General features: G+C 37.3%; 1 protein-coding gene across 5 annotated transcripts in view; it reads left to right on the forward strand.

Annotated features, from left to right (window-relative positions):
* CDKL5 (cyclin dependent kinase like 5) overlaps nt 1-25,743 on the forward strand; it is a 142,207-nt gene that overhangs the window by 98,587 nt on the left and 17,877 nt on the right. For all 5 annotated transcript variants that reach the window (XR_012661097.1, XM_075096438.1, XM_075096456.1 and 2 more), the window contains exons 8-14: nt 78-168; nt 4,639-4,828; nt 9,096-9,176; nt 13,038-13,198; nt 15,531-16,557; nt 19,969-20,074; nt 22,071-22,194. Coding sequence is in view for 4 of the 5 variants with exons in the window: in XM_075096438.1 (XP_074952539.1) it covers nt 78-168; nt 4,639-4,828; nt 9,096-9,176; nt 13,038-13,198; nt 15,531-16,557; nt 19,969-20,074; nt 22,071-22,194 (1,780 nt within the window). In the remaining variant the exon portion in view is untranslated. The remainder of the gene's footprint in view (nt 1-77; nt 169-4,638; nt 4,829-9,095; nt 9,177-13,037; nt 13,199-15,530; nt 16,558-19,968; nt 20,075-22,070; nt 22,195-25,743) is intronic.

Genomic DNA, 25,743 nt, shown 5'->3' on the forward strand with positions numbered 1-25,743 from the left:
TCTTACTGCCAAAATCAGTGCTGATATAAATATTGTATTTAAAATAGGATATAATCCTTCACGCTGTTTTTTGACAGGCTTTGCTCGTAATCTCTCTGAAGGAAGCAATGCTAACTATACAGAATATGTGGCTACCAGATGGTACCGCTCACCTGAACTCTTGCTTGGGTAAGTAAAGTTTGTAGAACTGCCATGGTAAGTTGACTGCTTCTTTACATTTTTTTCAAGAACCTCTTGTAAGATTTACCCGTGGAGAGCTGTGGTTGATTTAAAAGGAAGATTTTAAGCGGCTTCCAGTAAGTCAGCATAAATCATTGACATGTTGACCTGTCTTGAGCTGAGCAGTGTTTCACGGATTAAAATATGAAGCTGAATTACCACAAATGTACTTCAGATTCCTGTCCCCTCCGTTCCCTTTGGAAGAGGTTTCCACGGGAGTCCTGCAGCCTGAAGTGTTCCATCAGCCTAGTGGACATCACGTAGCAATGGCAGCCCAGCTTTCACCACACTACACTCCTAGTTCTTTTCATCCTTTGGTCAAAACTATGACCAACTATGAAAACTATGGTTTTCATTCCCAGTTACCCTTTACCAGCACTGCTGAAGTGGCTCAGAAGGGTGTTGCTAATAAAGCACTGATAAGTTAGTGTTGCATTGTCTGTGAAAGCAGTAGTTATATTGTCTAGCCTCAGCTAGACAATTTAGTTTTACTCTTTTACTAATTTGTAAAATGAGTGTTTTACTACCTCACAAGGTTGAAGTGATTTTTCAGATACTGTATGAACAAATTCGTAGGACCCAAAAGGGCAAAGGAAGAGACAAAAATTACTGTAGATCTACTAAACGTGATCTTCCCATTACTATCAAGCTTGACTGCATTATGCTAAACTACACGATCACTCTCATAGAATACAATTCCTGTATGTATAGCATATATGTATTTGTATATACATATTCTAGAAATAAGGAATGGTTAGCCACAGGATGAATCAAAAAAGTACTGGTCACTCATAAGATTCTTTAAGCAAAATGTTCCATGCTGCCACACTGAACTAGACATTTCTTGAATAGGTAAAGCATTAGGTAATAATTATTCCATCAATAAAGTCATCCTGGTATTCCCAGAGCGGTGATAATCTTAATAAAATTGGTAGGCAGTTGCATTGTTTTATGTAAAATAGTATGTTAAAGTTGCCATTAAAAACCTCAAAGCTCAGGTTTTTGTATTTTGGAGAAAACAGATATTAAGCTTCCAGCAAAGTGTGCGCGCGTGTGTGTTATATATAAAGTAGAAAAAAAGACTGGGAAAGAAAGCATCAATTGTGGCCTTTTTAGTTACACCACATTTTACTCTGTGTCTATAGTAGTAAAGAGGATTTAGGAGGAAAGATCTGAAAAGCTTGACAGATGTAGTATTAATCTAACCTGTAGTTTTCAAAACTGTTTTGTTACCAAAGGAAATTTAGCAGGAATCACATCTGTTCGTAATTGACTAAATTTGTTTGATTAACTTGTAGAGAAAGGAGTGGGTATGTGTATTTAATGCATATGACTTCAACTTTGCTAGTGTATGTTTTTAATGCCAAGTTTTTCTGGCACAAAGTGATGTCTGTTTCTTGGCAATCCTGTTCTATTTCCCAGACACTCATCTTACCCATTCCTCCTTCCACTGCATTTACCAAATCTTTATAAGCATCTAATATTCAAAGGTCTTCCCAGGATTATCAAATATATACATTTTACTAAATACATTTTCACTTTTCCTATTTTTAAAATGGGTCCCAGGGAGGTTTCTGTTTTGTAATAAAGTTCGAGGCTTAAATTTCAGGAGAGGAAAGAAATTGCTGCCTAATTACTCACAGAACATCCAAAGTCAACTCACTTCAGAGAGCCTCAGGTAACTGTTAGTGGACTACTCTGCACTTTTTGATGACAAAATATTGCTAAAAGCCAGTAGATTTAAAGGCACACCAAATTACTAGGTGAAAACATGTTTTGAAGAATCTAATTTGTGCAGGAATAGACTCTAGTAGTTCTGATTTGTGGTCTCTGTCCTACAGGAGTTATTTCATTTATCCAGCCACATCACTCTTGCATTGTTTGCCTGTTATGATCTGACAAGACTGATCCTGAGAGTCAGTGGAACAGGAGTCTTGAGCGTGCCTTTTCAAACAAAAAAGTTGCAGCTTACTCTGCCACTGCCTTAAGAAATGGGCATTTTCTGATTTGTTTCTGGTTCTACAGAGTAAATAGTGGAAACTTCTTAAGCTGTGATTCAACTTCCTTTATTCTTGTGAGCGAGGAAAGGTAATAGTCCCTGCCTCGAAGGAGTTTCAGCCTATTCCTCAGTTGTAATCCTAACTTGTTCTCCAAGGCCCCAACACACAGCAACCTTTTCCCCATTTCACATTTCAGCTGAGAAACTTGCTGATCAAAGGGGTTGCAAATAAGATGTGCTTGGTTTTTTGTTGTAATAAAAAGGTAGGTTTTTTAGTTGCACTCTCACGAACTTTCGCTTACAGACCCTCAGTTCTCCAGTACAGGCACAAAATAACTTAAGAGCAGCTCTTTAGCTTTAGAGTCTGTTCTCATCCGTGTTGCCTTTTGCAGCATGGAGAAAAACTAGTCCTTCCTTGTCACTCAGACCTGACCTAACGGGTGGGTTGGACTGGCAGCATCACAGAAAGAACAAACATTGAGTCTCTCAGCACACCCACAAGTAGTCACTACGCAAGATTAGTAGAGGAATTATGAACCCACAGAGCCATTGTAGAGGTAGTACTTCAGGAGTTTTGGCATGCTCTGCCACTGATGGTTGCTTGTCAGCAGCTATTCCAATAGGGCAAACATTGATTTTGTGGTTATTGTTTGAAAGGACTGCAATGTCTCATGGCAGATCCTGAAGGGCAAGCGGTTATTGAAATTTTGGTGTCCTACTTCAGCTGTCCTCACTACCATAGACTCCTGCACTAGGCATCTCGGCCTGTAGTTTCACTCAGGCTATTGTCCAGCTAGAAATGCTTTCTCACCTTCACCTAACTAAATCATCACAAGGGTTACAGTGTCCCCTGGTCAAATGCCCTCCCATAAACTGAAGTAACTTATCATGAGTAATCAATGGGGAAAAGTCAGAATTTTTTTTTTTTTTTTTGGGTGTTCCCTCTCTAAACATCTTTAACCATCAGCATAAGGAAGCACCATAGGGAACAGATTTAGGACAGGATTTGTCACCTGCAACTCCTGGTGCTCTGTTATTGCAGAAATAGGCAAGCCAGCTGTAACTCAAAAATCTCTTGAAACAGAGGTTGAGTTGACGGATTACACGTTTGAAAAAGAAGAGACTTAGTGAAATACGTGTTCAGTTCAGTATTTGTTCCAGTCTTTATTCTTTTTATATGCTTTTTCTTTGAAATGCGAAGAATTTTCCAGTCATTCTGCTCAAAACTTAAACATCCAGAATAGATTCTTGGAATAGGTTGGAGGCTACAGAAGTTTTTCAAATTCAACAAGCAAGAGCTTGTGCTAACAGAAAGAGTTGCTTCAGTCTATAGTAGGAACAATGAAAAGCCAAAAGGATGTAATGCGCTAGCTGCTGCACAACTGAGGTAGGGGCCTAAACAAGCTTGCCAAGGAACAGAACCTTAGAGTGAAAATCAGAAACTGTCCAAAAAGATACTGTGTTTCTTCAGTGTTCGTGCCTTTAGATTGAACATTTCTGCAGTCTTACCACTCTCTCCTCTTCATACAAACTTCTGGTTTCTGTATTTTGATTTTCTGCCCTACATGTCTTACAAGCCATCCACAAGCCTGTAGTCTCTCCTGACTAGAGCACCCACATTGCCTGTTCTGCCGTTGAATACACTTGTGTGTAGTCTCAAGAAAAGCTGGTATATCCCTGGTCAGTGTAACACTCACGCCATTCAGTTTTGTTTCTGATTAATTTACTCTACCTCTTCATTTCTGACTTAGCTTCTTTTGTCATGAGCAGTTTAAAATACCAGGTGCCCTTCTCCCCACCACACAACATTGCCTGCATACACGGAGACCATCCATCAGAATTTCTCCCAAAAACCCTACCTGTGGCTTTGCTCCAAAACAGGAATTACTTATTTTATGATGCTGTCATTGCTTCCTTACCTGTGTTTTTTTAAGGGATAGTTTTCAGGGGCATTCTGTTTTCTAATTAAATTTTCACTGCATGGATGCTGAAACAAAGATTTCCTACAATTCTGTTCTCCCAGTGGCCAGACCCAGTATGCTTATCCACCTATTAAGCACAATGGAAAAGGAAATGTAATGCAGAAATAGAGCACAGTCATTAACCCCTGGAGGGAAGGGAAGTTAGTGCTAGTTTGACGTGGAATAGTAATGGCTTCTCAGTCAAAAAGATTTTCTTTTATGTAAGTTTTTTCACAAAGGTAACCAGATCCCTGGGGTACTTGAGAATTCCTCTCCTGCCTTTTCAAGGAGTGATACATCAGGCAATCCAGGGCAGAAACAGAGGGCTTGATATTTGAGGTAGTTTCTTTAATATCAAAGTTTATTCTTCTGTGTTGTAAGGAAGCAGGCCATAGGAAACATGGCCAATAAATTGAAACAGTGTCAGTGGGTGAAAAACATTGTATGTTCACTTTACAGAGCCCCTTATGGAAAGGCTGTGGATATGTGGTCTGTAGGCTGTATCCTAGGAGAGCTGAGTGACGGGCAGCCCTTGTTTCCTGGTGAGAGCGAGATTGACCAGCTCTTTACCATTCAGAAGGTGCTAGGCCCGCTGCCAGCCGAGCAGATGAAGCTCTTCTACAGCAACCCACGCTTCCATGGCTTGCGGGTAAGAGAAAGCTTTGTTCTTTTTAATTTTTTTTCTTTTTTTTTATTCACACAATATTTACACTGTTGTCATTGTTGCTGTGAAGGTTCATTCCATTTATGTTGTGCATTATCTATTGCATGTGTTTCTGTGTAAGTATAGGATACTTAGATTATAAGGCATTCATAATTCGAAGTAAAATTCTGATTACACTAGTGTTGAGTTGTATAAATACCTTTGTTTTACTGTTAACTGTTGATTAAAAAATTTCATTTCTTTGACTTTTTTAGCATGCAAGTTAGCATTTACAACCCAGTTTAGCATTACCCTGCCAGGTTTGCACTGTGGAGTTTAGTGGCATAGCTCTGTCAGTTCAGGGTGTGGAAAATTCATGCCTGCTGTCTTCAGGCTAGTATGTTGGAAAAATCTGGGCCATAGATGCAGCTATTATGGCAGAAGAGCTTTTTGGCTTTTGATGTATTCCTGGGGAGTTGGTATAGCCACATGAGTAAAAAAGCTCTTCCTGCTGACAGCATTGTTCTCCTTGCAGGGATTTGCCAGTACCATGTAATGACAGAGGCTCACTAGTGTGGAGAAACTGGCCAAGTTGGGACATGCGATATGGCAAAATCCCAGAAGTGATATAAAAGTAGTAGCTCTGTTATCTTAACCAATACCTGGTCAGTGATTGTACTCATGTTTTCTTGTAACTCAGTTTTGGTGGTCATTTTTTATTAATGAATGTTGCTTAGAAAGGTGAATTTATGATCTTGGTAAAATGGTCTGGAATTGTTAGTGTAAAATCCTATAAAGAAGACATACCAAGGCTTTAGGAGACCTGATCTGTGCTAAGGACTTGAGGTTTGAATTTTACTCTGTAGAGAGAAAACTTAGAGAATGAGAAGGGGAAAGAGGGGGACCTAGTAGTCTTAAGACATGTTAATCATCACCATAAATTGGGTTTAGCTGATGGTGGTAAGAAAAGAAATAGTTGCTTAAGGTTTTAGGATAATTATTTTAGCTACAAGGATAGCTAACTCCTAAGAGTTTTTGTTGAAATTTGTGTAACCTCCATCAGTGTAGGGTTTAAAAAAAGATTAGACAACCATTTCTTGCAATGTCCTGCGTGTATTTGATCCTGTTTAGAACAGTGGGCTGGATGGGATTTTCTATTTTAAAAAATTTATACCCCTTATCAGGAAAGTAATGCTTTAAAAGTCATAAGCAAAATAAATTACTGCCTCTTCAACATTATTTCATAGCAGTTCTAGTTGTGCAGTGTAATCTTACTTGGATAAATGCTCTGTAGTGTCTTAGGATGAAAATGAAGTATCTTTATTTTGTAGCTTTAAAATACAGTAATTCAAGAAGACAGCATGGACCTAATATGACTAGCACAGAGTTGAGAGTTATGTCACTGTTCTCATCCTGGATCAATGGTTTATTACTTGGCCTCAGACATGTTCCTGCCTTCTTAGCCCCATCTGTAAAGTCAGGATACTAATGATGACGACAGTGACATATGCCTTCTAATAGAGAGTAGTTTTTGAGTACTGAAGCAAAGTCTGAATAATGGCTTAAAAATGAAAAATACTACCAAAAAATGTTGGTTCAGAATGTGATATTCATTAGTTATCTCATGGGAAAAAATTATTCCATGCTATAAGACAACCTTAATAGTACATTTTTGTGAATGTATCATAGTGCTTAATAGCAGAAGATTTTCTGTTGCATAGCTGATAGAAGGTATGCTGTGATCATGTGATCAAATTATTATTTACAAGCTGGATCTGGCGCTGAGTGTTCACAAGACAGAAACTAGCCCATGATGTGGAATGGTTTATCCATATGTTTAGGTTTTGTGAATGTCTACATTACTGTAACTGTGAGTACTACCATATTGTAGGACAGGATTTTAAAAATTCTAATATGCATGCTCCAGCACCACATGCACATGTATACGGATGCTCATTTGCAAACTTCCTGTCTTCTCTTCCTGCTCATTTCCTCCATGCATATATATATACACACAGACACACAAGTTGGAGAATCTGAACGATCACAGTGAGTAGTCATCTCATATTACTGCTTTGCATGGCTTCGGCACATTTTCACCTTTCTCTGATCATTCCAGATGTAAAATCTTCTTTATGATGGTCATTCTGTATGAAGACAAGAATATTTTGCCATTTGGTTCATGTTAAAAGTGGAGGCACGGAAGTCTTGGTTCACCTAAGTTACTATCTAAGATCAACGTAGCAGACTCGGACTTAAAATTCTCAATCATTAGTAAGCTACTTCAAAAGAAAGCGAAGTAAGAAGAAAAATACAGACACTATTTAGGAACAAACACATTCAAACAAATGTTCATTCATTTTCCTTCAAAGTTCACATAATGTGTTTTATGGAAAGTAACGAAAATACAAATGGTGGGCAGCAATTCGTAGTGTTCTAACACTTGTATGCATATGGTGCACATGCAATGCAGTTTGCTTCCAAATAAAATGAATTTTTGGAAATGGGTGTTTGTAGTGGGTTGCTCTTTAAAGCATAGGTTTGAAGTTAGTATTTAATCTGAGGAAGATGAACATATAAATATATGCACCTAACTGTTACAATACCTAAATGTAAGGGAGAGCTGAAAAATGCACAAGTAAAAGTAAAGGAATAAAAGTTCTTAAGACTTCCTGCTCATTGATATTTTAGACCAAACATAGTTCTCATATGGTTTTATACTATAGCGAACTTCCACATAAAACGTTCATTTATCTTCATGTTTGCTGATTATTTTTGTTGCTGTTGTCTGTCTTAATCCTGACTTAATTTTTGCCATTTTCTTGTATTTTCAGTGATTTTTAACTATAAGGCAGTATTTTATGAGGTTATATTTTATGGATGACTTGAGCCTATCTGGACATATAGTGATGGCTTTTATGTACCGGTAGATGAGAACACTGCGTGCTTCCTATTGTCAGTATTCCTGCTTTGGTGCGTTAGCTTAAGAGAACTCCTCAGAAAAAAAACATAGATGTGGATGGGATCAAGCCAGGCTGCAATTGAAACACTTGCATAGTATTAGGCAAATTCCATGACCCTGGGAACTGCTAACAAAGTGTCTGGATCTCAGTTGCATAGTTTTGGATAAACTGATTAATGCCAAGAGACTGGATGATTGTTGTTTTGCTTTGGTTTGCTTTTTTCCAGAGGCTTCTCTGGTATTCAAATGCATAATTTTCCTCTAAAATCAGCATAAGTTGGATCCATGAGGTTTTTTCTATGCCTCTGTTGGAAACCCAGCCTTAATTTCTAATTCTGAAAACCCTGGCATATTGTTTAGTTTTAAATTTTGGATTTACCTCACTGAAATGAGTTTATCTATTTGTTTGCTGTTGGTTCAACATGTGCCACAGTCTGGAAATGGATCTCTGTTTTCGGTTTCTTTTCAACTCATTATACTTGACATTATGTTATAGCAATGAAATATTGAGCAACTTTTTCTTTACTTTGATAAAAAGAAGAGATTCTGTCTTCAATTTGTTTGACACTTGCCTTGTTTACAAAGCAAGCAAAAAAAAAACAAACCCAAAACAAAAATCCCCACAACAATTCTGTGCTTTATTTTATTTTCTTCAAATCATCCATGCCTGTCCTGTTCTTCCCAGACAGGATTAGCTTCAAATACTGCCTTCATCAGGTTTTGTCCAGACTCTAGGTGACAAAAGATTCCCTCCAGCAATGTGCACTGCTTCTCATGGTGTTGCCAGTTCTTATTGCAGCCTGACCACAGGAGTAATCCTGAACCTTAAACCTTTGGGGGTTTGATTTTTTTCACTAAAAACATTTTAGAATTGTCTGTTAATACTTGGTTTTCACTTAGTACTGTATTGGCACTCTCAAATTCTCTCAAAGCTATTTTTAATCCCTTTTTAAAGTATATTTTACTTATGTTATTTCTGAATCTGTTTTAAACCTCCCACTTCCTGTCAGTCATAACGCCAGAAACACATTTATCAGTCTAAGTTGATTATTTCTCATTTGAGAGAGGTTCCTTGACTGCCCTACTAATAAGATGATTTTCTTTGGTTGACTAGATGTATATCATACATCAACAGTTATTTGTTTCATTATAATGTTTTGTAATACTTAATAAACCACTAACTTTTTCAGTGTGTATGACTCCTATTAACTGCATGCCTTTATTCACTGTGTAGCTTCTATTCTTGAAACATTGTATTCATGTACACCTTGTTCACATTCTCAGTATATTTATGCTATATTATTTTTACAGTTTCCAGCAGTCAATCATCCACAGTCTTTAGAGAGAAGATACCTGGGAATTTTAAGTGGTGTTTTGCTTGATCTTATGAAGGTAAGAAAATGTATTTTATTTTCTGTCTGTATTGTGTAGGGAAAGATCTAAGTGACTTTTCATCTTTGTTTCCTAATATAATACATCTTAAAAGTACTTCTTAACTTCCTTCTGAGATATTTTGATATCACTATTGTTTGTAGCAAGGCTTGATATTTCCTAGGAATCGGGAAACATCCTTTGCAAATGCCAGAAGAGGCGGTTCAAATTTGACTGATTTGATAAACAATACATAGTCCAGACAAAAGAATCACCATCATTTGCAGCAATACACATTTGCACTGACATATATTCAGGTGCACAGGTTACCTTAATAATGCTGGAGTATGAGTTGTCAACCCATAAGAAATATAGATAAATCCACAGTGTGTTAGGCTAACCTGAGTTGTTCATTTGTTGTTGGATAGCATGAGGATGTGGACAGTTGTCAAAAACAAAGTTGATGTGCAGTAATTTTTTTTAACCTGAGTACTTAATCTGCTTGCTATCACTCACCTCTACACATCGTGTATGTTAAGTTACTCTTCAGTCCTGTTTTGGAGTAAGTCAGCAAGTTACCCATGGCCAAAGTAGGATATGGTCCTGAGATAGTTTCTTACAGGGGATCAGGAGAAGCTGGCTCCCTTCAAAATGGCCAAACACTGTAAAGCATTGTGCTATGTATTTGTGCTGTATTCCTGGGTGTGCAACACATATTGTTGTCCTTATTATTATACTATAAAAGTGTCACCTTGGTAAGCTGCAGTACAACCCTCCTGTTATTTCATCCACAGTAAGCTGAAGAAAAAAAAGTCGTAGTGTCAAAAATTAGGTTTAGAATAACAGGGGTACACCTAAGAATTAAAGGCAATCTGGGACAAATCTGAAGCGTGGATATGGCTAATCAAATCCAAATTAATTGTGTGGTCCCAAGACCGTCTGTGGCAGTTGTCTTGGAAACCAGAGGTTGTCTGCTTTGTGGTATACTTGGGTGTTTACTTCCTTCTAGCAGTATTGATGTAGCCAGCAGAAATCCACCAAAGAATGAGCAAAAGGATACAAGAAGAGAACAGAAGAGACTTGTGGTTAAGTTGCATGCTACAAATGCTGCACATACTTTGCTGTATGCCTGTCTCTTCTCCAGATGCTGGACAGTCTGGCACATGTCATGGCACACATGCTTGGTGTGTTCCTCATTATCTGCATTCTCAGGAACCTCAGGTCTGATTATTAAATTATCGAAAAACCCACTCTTCAACTTATGTCAGCTAAAGTAATAAGTACTTGATTTATATCTATTTAGAGAGCATTTCTGGACTAGCGTAATGAAGAAGCATTCATGTGGCCCAATTGCTTTGTTGCTCCTCTTCTCCCCTCTCCTTCACAGATCATGCTGTTTTGTAAGCATGCATTTGAGAGTTGGGAGCTGGTTTTGCATGTGATGGCTTGGGCAAAAAACCCAAGTATTTCAGTCTTTTTCATATCATCTGTCATTCAGTCGTTTTCCCCCATTCAGCACCAGACATGCATGTTCTCTGAGCTTCTGTTCTACTAGAATAGAACATGTAGAACTCCTTCTTTTTACCCTTGATGTTCTTCTCTTGCCTTATCTCCAGCTGGACTTTGGCCTTCTGAAGTGGCCTATCCTTTGTGCTAATACAGTGCTTTTATAGTCTACCTTTGTATGCTGTCCTTGACTCTAGTTCTTACGCACTCCTGTTTTGCGCTTTCGTTCATTAAGAAACTCCCTGTTTAGTCAACCTGACCTTATGCAAAATTTTGTGGTCTTCTGTACGATAAGAATGCTTTGTCCCTGAACTCTCAAGAAACTTTCTTCAAAAATTTAAGTGGTTCTCCTGGACAACTTTCCTCTGGCAGTTTTTCAGGAGATTCTGCCCAGTAATTCTCTATAGAAGCTGAAGTTTGCTCTCGTGAAGTCCTGGTGCCTATCTTCCCACCTTTTGTTGAATCGTAATTGTAATCATCTCCTGGTTGCTACAGCTCAGACTGTCTTCTCTGAAGAGATTTGTCACCAGTACTTTACTGTTGGTGAGCAGCAGGTCACGTAGAGTGAAGTCCTACCCTTGGCTGATTTACCTCTCCAGCAGCTGCACTAGGAAATTGCCACCAACATAGTTGAGAAATCTCCTGGATCATCTACACAGGCTGGATGTCTGGATAGTTGAAGTCTGCCATGAGGTTGAGGACCTGTGATCAGGACACCTCTGCTTCTTGTTGTAGAGAGTTGTCCTCTTCATCTTCCTCATGCTTTTCATCTGCGTAGTTGGTAGCAAACCCCCACCATAACATCACAAATGTTACTTTCCCTTCTAATGCTGACTCAGAGACTGTCAATGGATATACCTGATGTTTCATGTTGCCATTTGATACCAACTGGGAACTCAATTATATGGAGTGTCACTCTTCTCCCTCCCCACCCCCTTTCTTCTGAAGCCAGCTGTACCCATCAGTGACCATGCCTCAGCCATGAGCCCTGTCCCACTACTTCTCTGTGATTCCAGGCAGGTTTACAGCCTTGTGATTCCCTATGGACTATTAGTTCTCCTTGCTTGTGGTCCAAGCTCTGCAAATTAGTGTACAGGCACCTGAGGGAAGCCTCTGATTATCCTCTCTTCTGAGGAGGAATGCGAAAAATCACCTGTGCCCTTCTATTATTTGTTTGGGCCATTTGAGCCACTGTGGTGATGAGCACCAGAAAAAAGGGGGGAAGAAAAAGTTAATCATTCAGTACACAGTTTGTCACTTGAGAAAGGAAGATGCTGCATACTGTATGACAAAACCACGTAGGAACGTAGTTTACCACTTGCTTTGTTTCCTGAGCATTTTCTATTTTGAAGTGCAGGGATCCTGTGAAGGGAAAACCAGTTTGTGGTCAAGTGGCTGAATACTTTCAATACATACACAGATATGCGGGGTGTGTGTGTATGCACACACCTATCTACACATAGAGTTGTTCTCTATGCAACCTATATAACCCTTAAAAACTAGCTATTCTTTTTACATAATAGCCATTCAAACTTTTATCCTTGCTGACAATCGTGCATGTTCAAATATTCCAAGTTAAGTTTTGTATTGCCCTGTTCCTGCAAGAAACCTTTCAAACTTACCAAAACACCCAACCTCCTAGTTTTCAGTTTTGTGATTAAATATTTTCTGCATGTCAGAAAGTGTGTTTGTTTAGAATCACAGCAGATCTACCAGAATTATAAGGCAAATGTTATTCTGAGTGCATTGTAAACAGTTCAGCTGATTCTTTAAAAATATGGGTGGACTTGAACTGTAGAAGTAAAAAACAGAACTACTATATTTGTATAATTTTAAAAATACTAACTTTAAGAGACTATTTTTGTTTATGTGAGAATGTTCCCATATGCTTGTTCTATTTGTTTGTAAAGCCTATTTCATTTTAGTATTTTATTATTGGTAGATTTCATATTTTTCATTCTAAACAATATTGCTGTAATCTATAGCCTGAAATATATGTTTGAAATGCATATATTTTAAACATATATAGGTATATACATAAAACATTCTTAAAATTTTAGATATTTTTCTTTTAAGCACACATATATAATTGTATATGTATGTGTATATATATTCAGTATATAAATATACATATATATGTTTCATAATAAGCAAGGCTGAGGCCTTCCATCTCTTCAGTAGAACATAGATTTTGTAAGGGTTTATTTTGTAACATATGCAGTTAAATGCAACATGGAATTATTCTAGCAGTTACATCTAATCACAGAAACTTTGGAGATTAAAAATTTATCCCAATAATGTTCTTTATTTTATTATATTTTTTGCTGATGCGAAATCAGATACTAACATTTAAACTCTGGGATTTGTTTTCCAAAGAACTTACTGAAGCTAGATCCAGCAGACAGATATTTGACAGAACAATGTTTGAACCATCCTTCGTTTCAAACCCAAAGACTCTTGGATCGCTGTGGAAGCTCACCTTCACGGTCAGCTAAGAGAAAACCTTACCACGTAGACAGCAACACGTTATCTAACAGGTAAACGTAGTCATGTCACCGTCATCAGTGATGTTTGCTCTGCCAATGAGTGAGTTGCCATCGTGCTTACATACATCATCATCTACAAGAAAAGAAAAGTAGTCATTTGACAGTTTAGGCATGTTGAGACATATATACTCCATGTTGCCTCACCAAATAAAGGAAGTAGCCACAGTTTTACTGTATTATAGCTATTCAAGTTGAAATTTTTACTTTCTGCATCAGGCTGAATGCTTCTTGAAAAAAAAAAAAAAAAACCAGAGACAACATTCAAGTCATTTCTGCATATGACAAAGGAAAAATAAGCTGGCTTACCCATCTTAAAAAAATGTTAGCCTTTTTCTTGAAGAACAGTAGGAATTGTGTGGCTTGGAGGATGCCTGAGATTCCAAAGGAATGCTCTTTTCTTTGGAATGCCACCATTACTGTACATGTGCAAATCTGTTCAAGGTTTCAATATTTGAAAGTTCGAAGTTCACACAGATATTTATCAGGTAAATGTCCTGAAAACTGTGCTTATTGATCATGCTCCAAATTGGGGATGAATGGAATTTTGTCTGCAGTTGCAGTTATGAATCAAGTCTAGTCTCCTTGAATTTAAAGCAGGGTGTATTTGCTCAGAGACTCTCCCTTGTTGAACCAACATAGCTTGAGAGAAACCACTTGATTTTAATACATCAACGAACCAGGCTTATTGGTGGATAAAATACTTCAGTACAAAAGCCTCATGGTATTCCTCTGACAAAAGCTTTCCTAAAGGTTGCCCTCTGAAGCATGCAGAATGGTAGTGGCTTTTAATCCTAGCCATGTTTTTCTTCAGCTCTTCCTGTGAGATTCAAAAAATTACTCCTCATTTTAAGATTTGCAATGATGACGTTTACAATCTATACTTGTTTGGAGATAAACACCAAAAAGTTTTAGCTGCCCTTATAAGTATTTAGGATACCATTAGAGAAGTGGCATCAAAAAGGAAAACCTAGATCCATGGGAAACTCATGTCTAATACAAAGGCTTGCCTAGCTGCTTGGCTTAAAATTAGTAGGTTCCTTATATCTCTAAGATTTAAAAAAATATACTTCCTTTTAACTAAAAAGTATTTTAAACTGGCATTAAAATTGCTAAATTTCTAGAAACTGTAATAGAGTACATAATTAGATCCCTGAAAGTGGGTAACACAAAAATCCTGAGTATAAAAATGGCTAGCATTATCCAATTATAATTACCAGCAAAGGTAAAAACTCATCTGTACAGTGAGCTCTCACTTTAACCCTCAGTAATATATCTGAGTTACATTATCATACATTTGATACAGAAATAAGTTAACTGCTTGCAGCCAGCCTAGGTCCGTCAAGGCTAACAAGTACAGCTACATTACTGCTCAGTCATGGCTAGTTTGCAATGATACCATAAGTCCAGAAGCAGAACTGATTTTATGCCAGAAAACCGGAGATAATAAATCCTGCTCAAATACATTCAGGCTGAGTGTTTGCAAAGCCAACATGTATCTCAGTCCCGTAATCCCAAAACCAGGAGAGCTGGAAAGTAGAGTAGAGGTTAAGAACATCACCAAGTGGCCCTGCACCAAGTCAGTCTTGTTGCAGAGCATTTTGGGTGCAGCTCTGGGGATGAGTTAGTTCCAAGTTAGTGCCAAGAACTGGGATAGTGCCAAGTTCCAAAAAGTTGGGGTTCCTGTGGTAGATCTGGTTTTGGGTTTGGTGTTAATGGCTTGCTCTGCTGCACTGAGCTCAGGCTCACTCCATCTGGATGTCCTTATCAGCACAACATCCTCTTCTCCCCCTTCTCTCCCATCCCCCTACAAATCAGACATAGATTAAATGGCCTGGAGCATTGATTGTAGCGGGGTTTTTTGACAGGGCTGGCATACTTTATTGTTCTACCTTCCCTTTGATGTGCCAGGTGTATTTAAGATTTTTTTTCAGTGGATATACAGCTAATTTTCATAATGTAGTGCTTACATTATTGGTGTGCACATATATTACTCACACACGTGCATAAATGTGTAAATATATGTTGGAATTTCTATGATTGGATTTTATATCCTCATTATTTTTGTCAGCAAAATCCGTTAATCAAAGCTGAGTTTGTCCATCAGGATATAACCAGAAAGAAACAACAATGTACTAACATTTGCAAGTCTGTTATTTTAGTGGAACTTCTGATGCCTAGTTGGCAGTATTTGATCTTAACTGCAGTTAAATTTTGTGTTTTTAAATGGCAACCCCCTTCTGAAATGAGTGTACTTTTGTTGAAGTTGTTAATACATTAATATGTAATCTGGTATATTAATGCTTCTTTATGCATTTTAATGTAGAAATCAAGCCAGCAAAAGTTCTGCTTTGCAGTCACACCACAGATCAAACAGCAAGGATATACAGACACTAGGGGTTGGCGGCCCAAGAGAAGAGGGTCTTCCAGCAAATGAAAGCTTTTTAAATGGAAACCTTCCTGGAGCTGCACATAGTCCAATGCATACAAAAAAATCAAGCAACGCACCTGGATCTGGCAACAAGGATCTAGCCAATAATAACATGCCGCATCTCCTCAGCCCAAAGGAAACAAAGACAAAAACAGAATTTGATTTTAATGTGGACCCAAAAAGTTCTGATGGTCCAGGCACAAAGTATCTGAAGTCTAACACCAGATCTCAGCAGAACCGGCACTCGTTCATGGAAACTTCTCAGAGCAAAACTGGGACACTGCAGCCTGGCGATAAGCACAGTCGCCACAGCTATATTGATACTATCCCACAGTCTTCTAAGAGTCCTTCGTATCGGACAAAGTCAAAGAGCCATGGGGTTCTGACAGACTCGAAATCCGTGGGCAACCTTTCTGAGGCCAGGGCCCAAGCTGCAGAACCAAACAGCAGTAGGTATTTTCCATCCAGCTGTATGGACTTGAACTCTCCTACCAGTCCAACTGCTCCCCGACACGGTGATAACAGAACTTTGCTCAGTCCGTCCGGGAGGAATAACCGCAGCGAGGGTACCCTGGATACCCGAAGACCATCAACAAGACACTCCAAAACAATGGAGGAGTTAAAACTGCCCGATCACATGGATGGAAGCCATTCCCACTCTCTGTCTGCTCCACATGAATCTTTTTCCTATGGTCTAGGTTATACCAGTCCTTTTTCTTCACAGCAGCGCCCTCATAGACACTCTATGTATGTGAGCCGGGACAGAGTGAGGTCAAAGGGCTCAGAGGGTGGCTTAAGCATAGGGCAAGGGATGGCAGCCAGAGCAAACAGCCTGCAACTGTTATCTCCACAGGTGCAGCATAAGTCACTCACAAGATCTGTTGGCTCGTCACGAGAAGACTGTACAGAAGATACTAATAGGGTTAGTTCAAAATTTTGCCTATTATGGAAAGCTTACCTAGCTTACCTTCAGCTATTTCATGTGGAGACAGTGTCCTGCTTTCTCTCTTCTGTTTGTTTAGTTTGCGTCGTTATTTATTTATTTGTCTTGTTGCAAGGCAAGGGGTGTTGGGGTTTTTTTCCGGAAGTGCAAAATGAGAGGCTATTTAAAACATAACTTTTTAAAATGGGCTATGAATACCATTCTCTTAAAATACTGAAATGTGACAACAGAAAAATTTGTCTCTGAAGCTAAAATTTTATCAGTAGTTCCTAGTCTTTGGTTTGGCTTAATTAACCTTCTCATTTGTGTTTTTATTTAGCTTTTCTTGTATGTCTTTCTGTTACGAATGCTATTGCTAATTTTTGTAGTGAGCTTTTCACTCGCTTATAGCAGGACATTATTGCTGAAATGCCATCATTTACTAGAGGAATATAAAAACTTGCAATATTTCTCTTGATTAGTATGATAAATAGCTGGGGTAGTCTAGAGGTTTTATGTTGCAAAAGCCACGGGTAAACTGAATCCTTACAGTGATTACTGTGACTAGATATCTTGTTGTGTTTTACTGTGAGCATTATTTAATGAGTAGAGGAAGGGCTAGTTCTGGTGTTGATTTACAGTCCTTGCACTACACTTCTGAATTATCTGATGCTTTACACATCAGATGTATAAAGATGACTCTGTCTGTGCCCAGATCTTTAAATTGCTATACCATTGATACAAATTGGAGCAAAATGGTGCAGAGAGAAGTACAAAAAATGCTTAATTGTTTCTTTATACATGGGTCTGTGATAAAGTGACCTCTAAGGAGAGAACATCCAGTTCAGACAGGCTGACAAATTGAAGGAAGTCAAAGAACTGCAAATATTATTTAAGGTCTAAAAATTATGATTTACTGTGAGAGACTAAAAAACTCTGCCTCCTTAGTTTAGGTAAGAAAAATGTGTAGCTGACTTGATAGCAGTCTACAAGTATCATAAAAGAGAGTTTTCAGGTATTGGTTGCCTCTTCAGTCCAGTAGGGGAAAAAAAGGCATAAATTTTTTTTTGTACTTACCACAACTCCTCCATTCAGGATTACATGTATTCACACATGAGAAAAGATCCCATCAAAACAGGAGAAATACAATGTAATTAAAAAAAAAGGTACTGAGAAAGGATTACAGCAGCTCCATTTCAAAATCAGGTGGTTATTTTTCCTTTGTATAGTCTTTTTTCTCTCTCTCTCATTTCTGTCAAGTTAAATGTTACTTATTCTTCAAGATGTTACTGCAGAGGGGCAATAACACCAACATTTGAGTTTTTGATAACAGAAGCCCTTGCTATATTGTAATCTTCAGAGCATTAGGATCTTTTTCTGCATTATGTAGCAGACACTCATTTAATAAGTAGTTTTATTTCTTATTATCTAGAGGCAGATTGGTTTTATTAGATAATTCTTTGTCTTTGGATAATTGCTTGACAAATTTTTATTTTAATTAGAAAAATTGATGTGTGTCTTAGTGCTTATGGTTTTGTTGATTTTTGGTTTGCTTTGGAATGTCTAATCATTTGTAAAGAACTTGCCTTTTTATCTCTTATGATCAGTGTTTTTAAACTTAAGTCTTCAATTAATGCTTTTAAATCTGTATTTCAACCATCAGGAGTCTGAAAGGAAAAATACTCTCCTGAACTGGATGGCAAGTCTGTAAATTCACAAAGCCGGGTTTTTTTCATTTATACTACTCTCAGTAACAAATCAGAATTAAATTCTCAATATTCTTATGCCTCATAAAGGCGTTTTCACAAAGAAGTCATTCTTTCGCTTCTTCCTATCTACCCCCTCCCTCTTCCTTTTGACTTAGAAATCAGAAAAATTTAACTTCCCTCAGGATTTTTGAACTAAAAAAATCAGGATTAACATAAGTGTTCTCAAAGATTCTTTATTGTTTTCCTATCAGTTTTTCCATTCAGTTCTACCAGTTCTCTCTCTGCTCATATTTTGTGAAGTTACCTCACTTCCATGTTTCTAATTTCTGATTGATTTTCTCTTCAGCTCTATAAAGTCTTTTTAAAGAAAAACATTCTCTTTTTTTGCCAGGCTTTAAATCTTACTTTAAAAAAAAAAAAAAGGAAAAAAAAAAGATTCACATTCATGTTAGTTTTGGGACTTTTCAAGTCTCAGTACAACACGTGTTTTAGGCTTTCTTTTGTGTACGTTTAATTTAAAATAAAAAAGGGGGCAAGCAGAAGAAAATCAAGTACAAGTTGCTATTACTGTCTCATATTTGTAGCAACTGCTGACAAAAAAAGAGGTATCTTACACAAGTGGTAATTTAATCAAATGCTTCAGCCTCTTGTAAATCTTAGAAGAATCAAACTGTGATTTAAAGCATTGTTTTAGCTCCATTTCTTGTCTCAGCACATTTTCAAGGGTTGTTTCATCTGTGACAGTGAGGCCAGATCTTCATTAATTAAAGGCAAAATAGGTTTTGCAAATCATTCATAGAGTGAATTCAAATCCCAATTTTTAATTCTGGTTGGGTTTTTTGTGGCTTTGGTTTTTTAACCTTTGTCCTTCTTGGACATTCTAGATTTAAATTCACACAGGGGTTTCAGTATAAGTTCTTGTGGGGTCTTGTAGAGAGTATTGCATTTCATCTGCTCAGTCCATACTGTGGGAAAAATTTCAGCATCTGGCTCACTTAAGAGTGGAGTTCGGTCATATTTGGTGGCAAATTACATGCATATAGATGTTTCTAAGGGCATACTTAAGCTTTTCCTTGAAGTACCTTCTAGGAAGTACTGTATTCAGGAAAACAGTAAATTAGTGGTAATGATATTCTTTTTGCTATCCTGCCTGACTTAACTATTTAGTTCATAGATTTCTTAGTTCAGGGACTACCTCTTATTTTGCATACAATGGATTTTGGGACTGTTGGTACCTCTAGGTACTACCATATAACAGCTGGCAAGTGACAGTGCTTTGGTGTTGCAGTTATCACAAACTGTATGCATCTCCTGTTTGCTTTTTAGAATTTGCCAGTAGCAGAGTGACCAGATTCCATCATAAATTAATTTAACAAGGCCTCCAGTAAAAGATTCCTGTAGAGATGTTACAACTGCATTTCATTCATGGCAAAAATCTGAGGGTCTGAATCATGCTCAAGTCTTTAGAATTACAAATGAGAGGCAAAATTTTGTTAATGCCATTTTGGAAAAAGCGAGCAAACAGCAAAACCAAAGAATTATTGACTACGTAGTCTGTCATTTGATATTGGCAGTTATTAATAACATGAAAGGAAAATTGTGTGTGGTTAAGCTCGGGGTTTCTTGCTTATATATTTTGGTTAAAAACTGCAAATCAGTTTATAGTCTTTCATTTTAAATAGTTAATTGTTCTTTTGTTTAGGGTGGAGCATATCATGATCCACACACAGAAGATGGAGCATCTACTAAGGAAAATAGAATTCTGTATAATGACCCTGTTCCAAGAAGAGTTGGCAGCTTTTACAGAGGTAATTTTATGGTGGATCTTTCAAAATTAAACCAGAATTTTAACATGGAATATAAATGAAGTAGTGGAAATGGATACAGAGAACTAAGATGAACAACGAAAAAAGTTTATTGGCGAAAGAATTGTTACACCACTTCCAGAGACTGGGTTGACCTGCTAGGTTTTATGCAGTAACTGTATTAGTATGATATTATCTATACTATCATATATCATATTATCTATAGTATCATATTATCTATTTGCAAATGATAACTCACTTTGAAAAGTATATCCAGTGCAGTACCTTGTAAAGCAGAAAATAATTTATCAGGGGCAGTTTAATGAAATAAATTAATATTACCAGAGTGAACAGTTTGTTAATGTTTTTTAATTCCTATTTTAAGTTCTTATTAGCATTATAGCTAAAAACCTTTGTAATTGTAACACATTGACATACTTACTTATCTATTTCAGATACTGTGGTGCATGGAACTGCAATGCTAGTTTTCCATTGCTCAAAACCTATATTCATTTCTTTTGTTCAGACTTACTAAAGACCAGGGTTTCCTACAAGTAAAAGTGCACTTACATAATCCCAGTTCAGCATAAATAATAACACAGGATGGTGTATGTGCATATATATGTATGTATATATGTATGTGTGTGCATACACACAGATATTGTTCTATTACGGTACACAAAAGGTGGTGATTTCTGAGCAGCTGCCTCATGGCTAAACCTGGCTAATCCTTTTGAAAAAGACAAGGATGATAAGAAGCTGATTGCTGTCCTGCAAGCGTTAGGAGGCTTGTTGGGGGTCCCCTGAACCTTAAGAAGTCCCAATCAGCTAAAATTCGATTATGAGTCACCTAATAACCTTAAGTAGAGTCACATAATCTCCCTCTGATCCTCTGCAGGTTGGTCAGTTGGCTGATGACCTGATTTAGACATGTTAAAATCTGCCAATCCTTGCAAGTGTCCCATTGCAATATTAAAACCTGTGAACAACATTAAAGCTTGTACTGTTTTGAGCAGTGCTTTTGAGTGTAAGGTTTTGTAGCACATGCAACAGAAAATCCTTAAGAATCCTCAATCCTGACTGCTTTTATTAATCCTTAAAACAGTCCTAAAGCTGGACATGGATTATCCTTCTTTTTTATACATAGTGAAACAGAAGTGCCAAGGAAGAATGACTTTCCATAAGTCATGTGCTAAGGAAACTGTAGGTCTGGGGTTGCATTCAGTTCCTTATCATCAATGGGAGGTTTCTTCCTCTTTAATTATATCTATGAAAAAACATATATTTTAGTTCGCAGACTTAAATATTGCATAGGAAAAATGATACTATATTTAAATTTAAAAATTAGAATGCACTTTTGTATTTTTTGTACTACAGCTTAAACAAAGCCTTAGATTCGATATGATAAATAGTATAGGGCGATGCTGCAGTAATGCTGCAACTAGTGTCCAATCAATTTTTAATCCAGTACAGGTATTTCTGGTGATATTCATAATTCTAACAAATGTATGTTCTAGGTATGTATAACCTATATTAAAAAGCATAGTATGTCGGTTTGAAAAATATATAATATCTGATTTTGATATTTTCAGTTTTTTCTCAGGATGGGTACTATTTTTTTTTAAGGTCTAAGTGAAGACAGTGTAAACTGTAGTATTTTGTGCCTTTAATAACAGTATTCCAACCTTTTATTCTGTTAACTGTTCTAAAATTTTGATTGCACTTCTGGCTCCCTACAGATGGAAATGTTCTCAAATCTAGTAACCACTTACCCAAGTTCTGATGATGGTCTCATTTTACAACTAATATAACCTTGCAAGTATCACAGAACAACAGCTTTCCAAACTGTAAAGTAGTATGCATTTTTTCAGTCATACATAAAGTACAACTGTGTCCTCACACTCATGTTTCTGTAAAAGAGGTAGAGTGGAAGCAGACAAGTGAAAGATGTGATTTTTGGCAGAGCTCAGTGTACATTGTTTGCTGTTTCTCTGTTCAGTTCCATCTCCGCGTCCAGAGAGTACCTACATAGAAAACAATGTGTCAAACAGAGCCTCTGTGTTACCAGCAGACAGCAGCACGGTGGGAAACCACTCAAAGAGACAAACCACCTTTGACACCTGGTGAGTTGTTACTTACACAGATGTGTAGAGAATGGCAGGAAAAAAAAAGGGATTTTTAACAGGAGGGGAAAAGAAAACCCCACATTTTTTTCAAAATTTGCAGTTGTCTATACATGCTTAGTTGCTTACTCTGACTATACTGGTGTAGCATTGCATGTTTGCTGTCCCCTTTTGAGCAACAAAAAATATTTCATTACACCATCACACTGAATGCATTAAAGATTATATACTTTTCTTCAGTCTTTCCTGATATTTTTCCACTATTAATCTTCGGTTAAAGATAATACTAAGTGCTTGTATTGCATAGAGTATGGATAGCAAGGCTGTAGCTTCATCTGTGGATTCCAGAAGCATGAATTGTCAGACAAATGGAAAAAATATCAAAATGCATGTTTCCATATATAAAATAGGACTGTATTAATGAAGAATATGATATTCACCCTGCAGTGGGGACTGCTGCTCTTTTTGCTTACGCCCTACAGAAGGAAATGAGTACGTTCTATGGGAAAATGGACTAAGCAACATCTTAATGGTGTATATTGATTTTAAAAGATTAAAAGCATCACATGGCTCCATTATATAACATAGAACAATTAGCTATGATTATGCTAATAGAATGATGGCATATGCATAGCTTTGCAGGACTTAAAGGGAAATACCTTAATTTTGTTGCTCTGAGAGCTGTTCAGCTCTAAAATACCCTTAATCTTCTCTGTTCAATCACAATAAAGCACACTGAAAAAAAAAAAAAGCAAATGGAGCTTCAGAGGATTGGTGGGAGGAATGGACTGTATGCATTCGCATGGTTCGACTATGCTTTGTACTACTGTCTGAAACACTGCTCTCTGAAAGTGCGATAAAGTCATGCTATCTAAAGAACTGCTTCAGTAGTTTGTTGACCTAATGTGTTTTCATGTGAACAACCTGTGGATTACCTGCTTAAAAAAGAAAGAGGGTGGAGGGAGTGGGGAAGGGAAACAACTGGTATTTCAGCTTGTGTTCAGGTTATATACCCGTGTCAGTAATAGAAGATGTTTACTCCAGAACGCTTGTCGCCTGCTCTGATTCACTAGAGTCTGCTTCCTGTCCTTCAGTAGCTCCACCTACATCCATTTTGTGGAAGTTAGCTGAGGAAACCGGTCATTTATGTAAAAAGGTGGTACTTATGTTGTGACTTGTGTGGCTAAAGGTATTTATTCCTACTGTTGAATCCTTTTACATATTTTGTTGTCCTTCATGTCTGAATCTTTCTATCTTGCATATAACATAAGCTAACTGGAATCTTGTTTTGCTTTATATATCATTTGGCAATATATTACCTTTTATTATGTGGTCACTGCAGAGAAACATGTAATGTTATTTTAGCTCTGAACTGAAATAATAGCATATGTTATTAGAGCTGGTTGGGAATTTTTTTACTAAGTATTGTTTTGCTTACAATGCCAAATTATCAAAACCAAAACTTTTCAAAGGGACAGACTAATATCCACTAACTTTTTGTTGGGAGGATTCTTCAGCTCCAGGATGGAATTCCCAGTCAAAACCGGAGATACACTCAAAATAGCAAATATTCTGGGGTCAGCATTATTTTTTGGAATGTGAGGAACTCGAGTGCAGGGCCTTTGTTCTTCATTATTTAAACCAGAGGCTTGAACCAAGATCTTAGATCTAACAAGTGAACGCCCTGAACCAGAAGTTAGAGGTTATTCTGGAGCACATTCTCCGTTTCCTTCAATGTATTCTCTTGAAGCTGTTTCATCTTGTTGAAATAGTGAAAGGACCACAGAGATGCTGAATATGGCCTAGTGAATAAAGCCCTTCGTTAACTTCAAGGCAGTTAGATTTAAGTCCTTGCTCCAATTAATGTACTCAAATATTTTCACAAAGTGGAACAGCTCCTTTGAGAGAAGAACCCACAGAAGAATAAGCATTTCTTCTTGTGAAATGGGAGGAATGGCAGTGCCTGCAACACCAAGTTACTGCTATTTTGGCATGTGTTTCTCTTTCTCTTCGCTTTTCCTACTCCCTATTTTCCTGAAATGTTTCCTGCCCAGCTCTACATGTTAACTCTGTGCAAGTTGTCCTGGCAACTGGTCTAATGTTGTTGCAAAATTGTTCTGTGCCATAAATGCAGCTTAATCAGATTCCTGAGTGACATAGAGTCGATGTTCCTCTACTTAATTTTCTGTATAGAAGTTGTGTAAATGCTTATGAAAATGTTGAAAGCTCTAATGGAATGTGATTCTGCTTACATCAATTTTATGATGAAGTAAATATTTGATGTTTGACTGACATACATAACTGGTATGTGACAATTCATCTTGAATTATGAGTGACATGTATTCCACCTGGACTTGCCACTACTGTAAAATACTGCTTCTCTCATACTATTGCTCTGTGTTGCCTTTCTTCTGTCAAAAATTTTGTGAATGTTTGCTAGACTGAATTGTCACAGATGTTCCCTTGTCTTTGTGTGCATTTCTCCACTCTGTCCCCGCTGTCCTGCCTCTTTAAAAATAAAGATATTATAAACTCGACTTTTGTCATCAGGTTTTACTCTTAAATGATTAGATCATGTCTGAACTTTAGACAACTTGATTTGAAAAAAATGCAGTTTTCATCCTTCTAGAAAATCTTTGCCAGAGTTTAATTTCCTATAAATGCCCTTGAACTCGCTCAATTTTTCATTTTTGATACCAGAGTAGATGGGTTTTATTCTCTTTCACTTGTGCGAGCTTTGTCTTGAGCTGGGCAAAATCAGAAGGTATAGGCAAGATGCTTAACCGTGTTCTGCCAGTGTGCCAAAATGTTGGCCTGAGTTATCTTCACCATCGTTATGGTTCTCTCTGGAATAAACTCCTCCATGCAGTGCTTTATCTCACATCATGTTGGAAGTGTTTGCACTGATGGCTTACAAGATATCCGGGGGCTTCTGGAAAGCTTTGTTACTTAGACCTTTTATGTCCATTTAAATGTAGTCATTCTATGACAAACAGCTTGTCATATCTTCTCTAGCATGTGTCATACTTTCCTGAAAAAATAATAAAAAGGGGAAATATATATAATTTTTAATTTTTATATGTATATAATATATATATATAAACACACACAAACTGTCATTCAATAAAATAACAAAAAAGAAAAAAGAGAACATCCTGCTCTTAGGAGTGTCAAAGGCTTACAATTATCTATCTACGACTAATTTTCATGACACCAGAATAACACAGTATTTTGGAAACATTACATGACTGGCTATAATATCGCTGTATCAGTGTAACAATGTAGTCACAATGTTCCTGAAACTAGGTTACCAATATCTGAGCAAGCTAGTTTAAAGCTTCTTCGGCTGTCTGCAGTACAACTGTTGCTGCATTGTAAATGCTTCCCAGTTAATTTACAGAATTCTTGAATTTGTAGAAAATATCAGGAAATCACAAATTTGTAACATGCAATTTTAAAAATCACCTATGTTACACTGGTTGAGGCTTTAGGAATCTGTTCTGCATAGCTTGAACACGTTCACCTTCCTAATGGTATAACTTTCCCTCT

Source organism: Phalacrocorax aristotelis, chromosome 1 (genome assembly GCF_949628215.1).
Source record: "Phalacrocorax aristotelis chromosome 1, bGulAri2.1, whole genome shotgun sequence".
Lineage (NCBI taxonomy): Eukaryota > Metazoa > Chordata > Aves > Suliformes > Phalacrocoracidae > Phalacrocorax > Phalacrocorax aristotelis.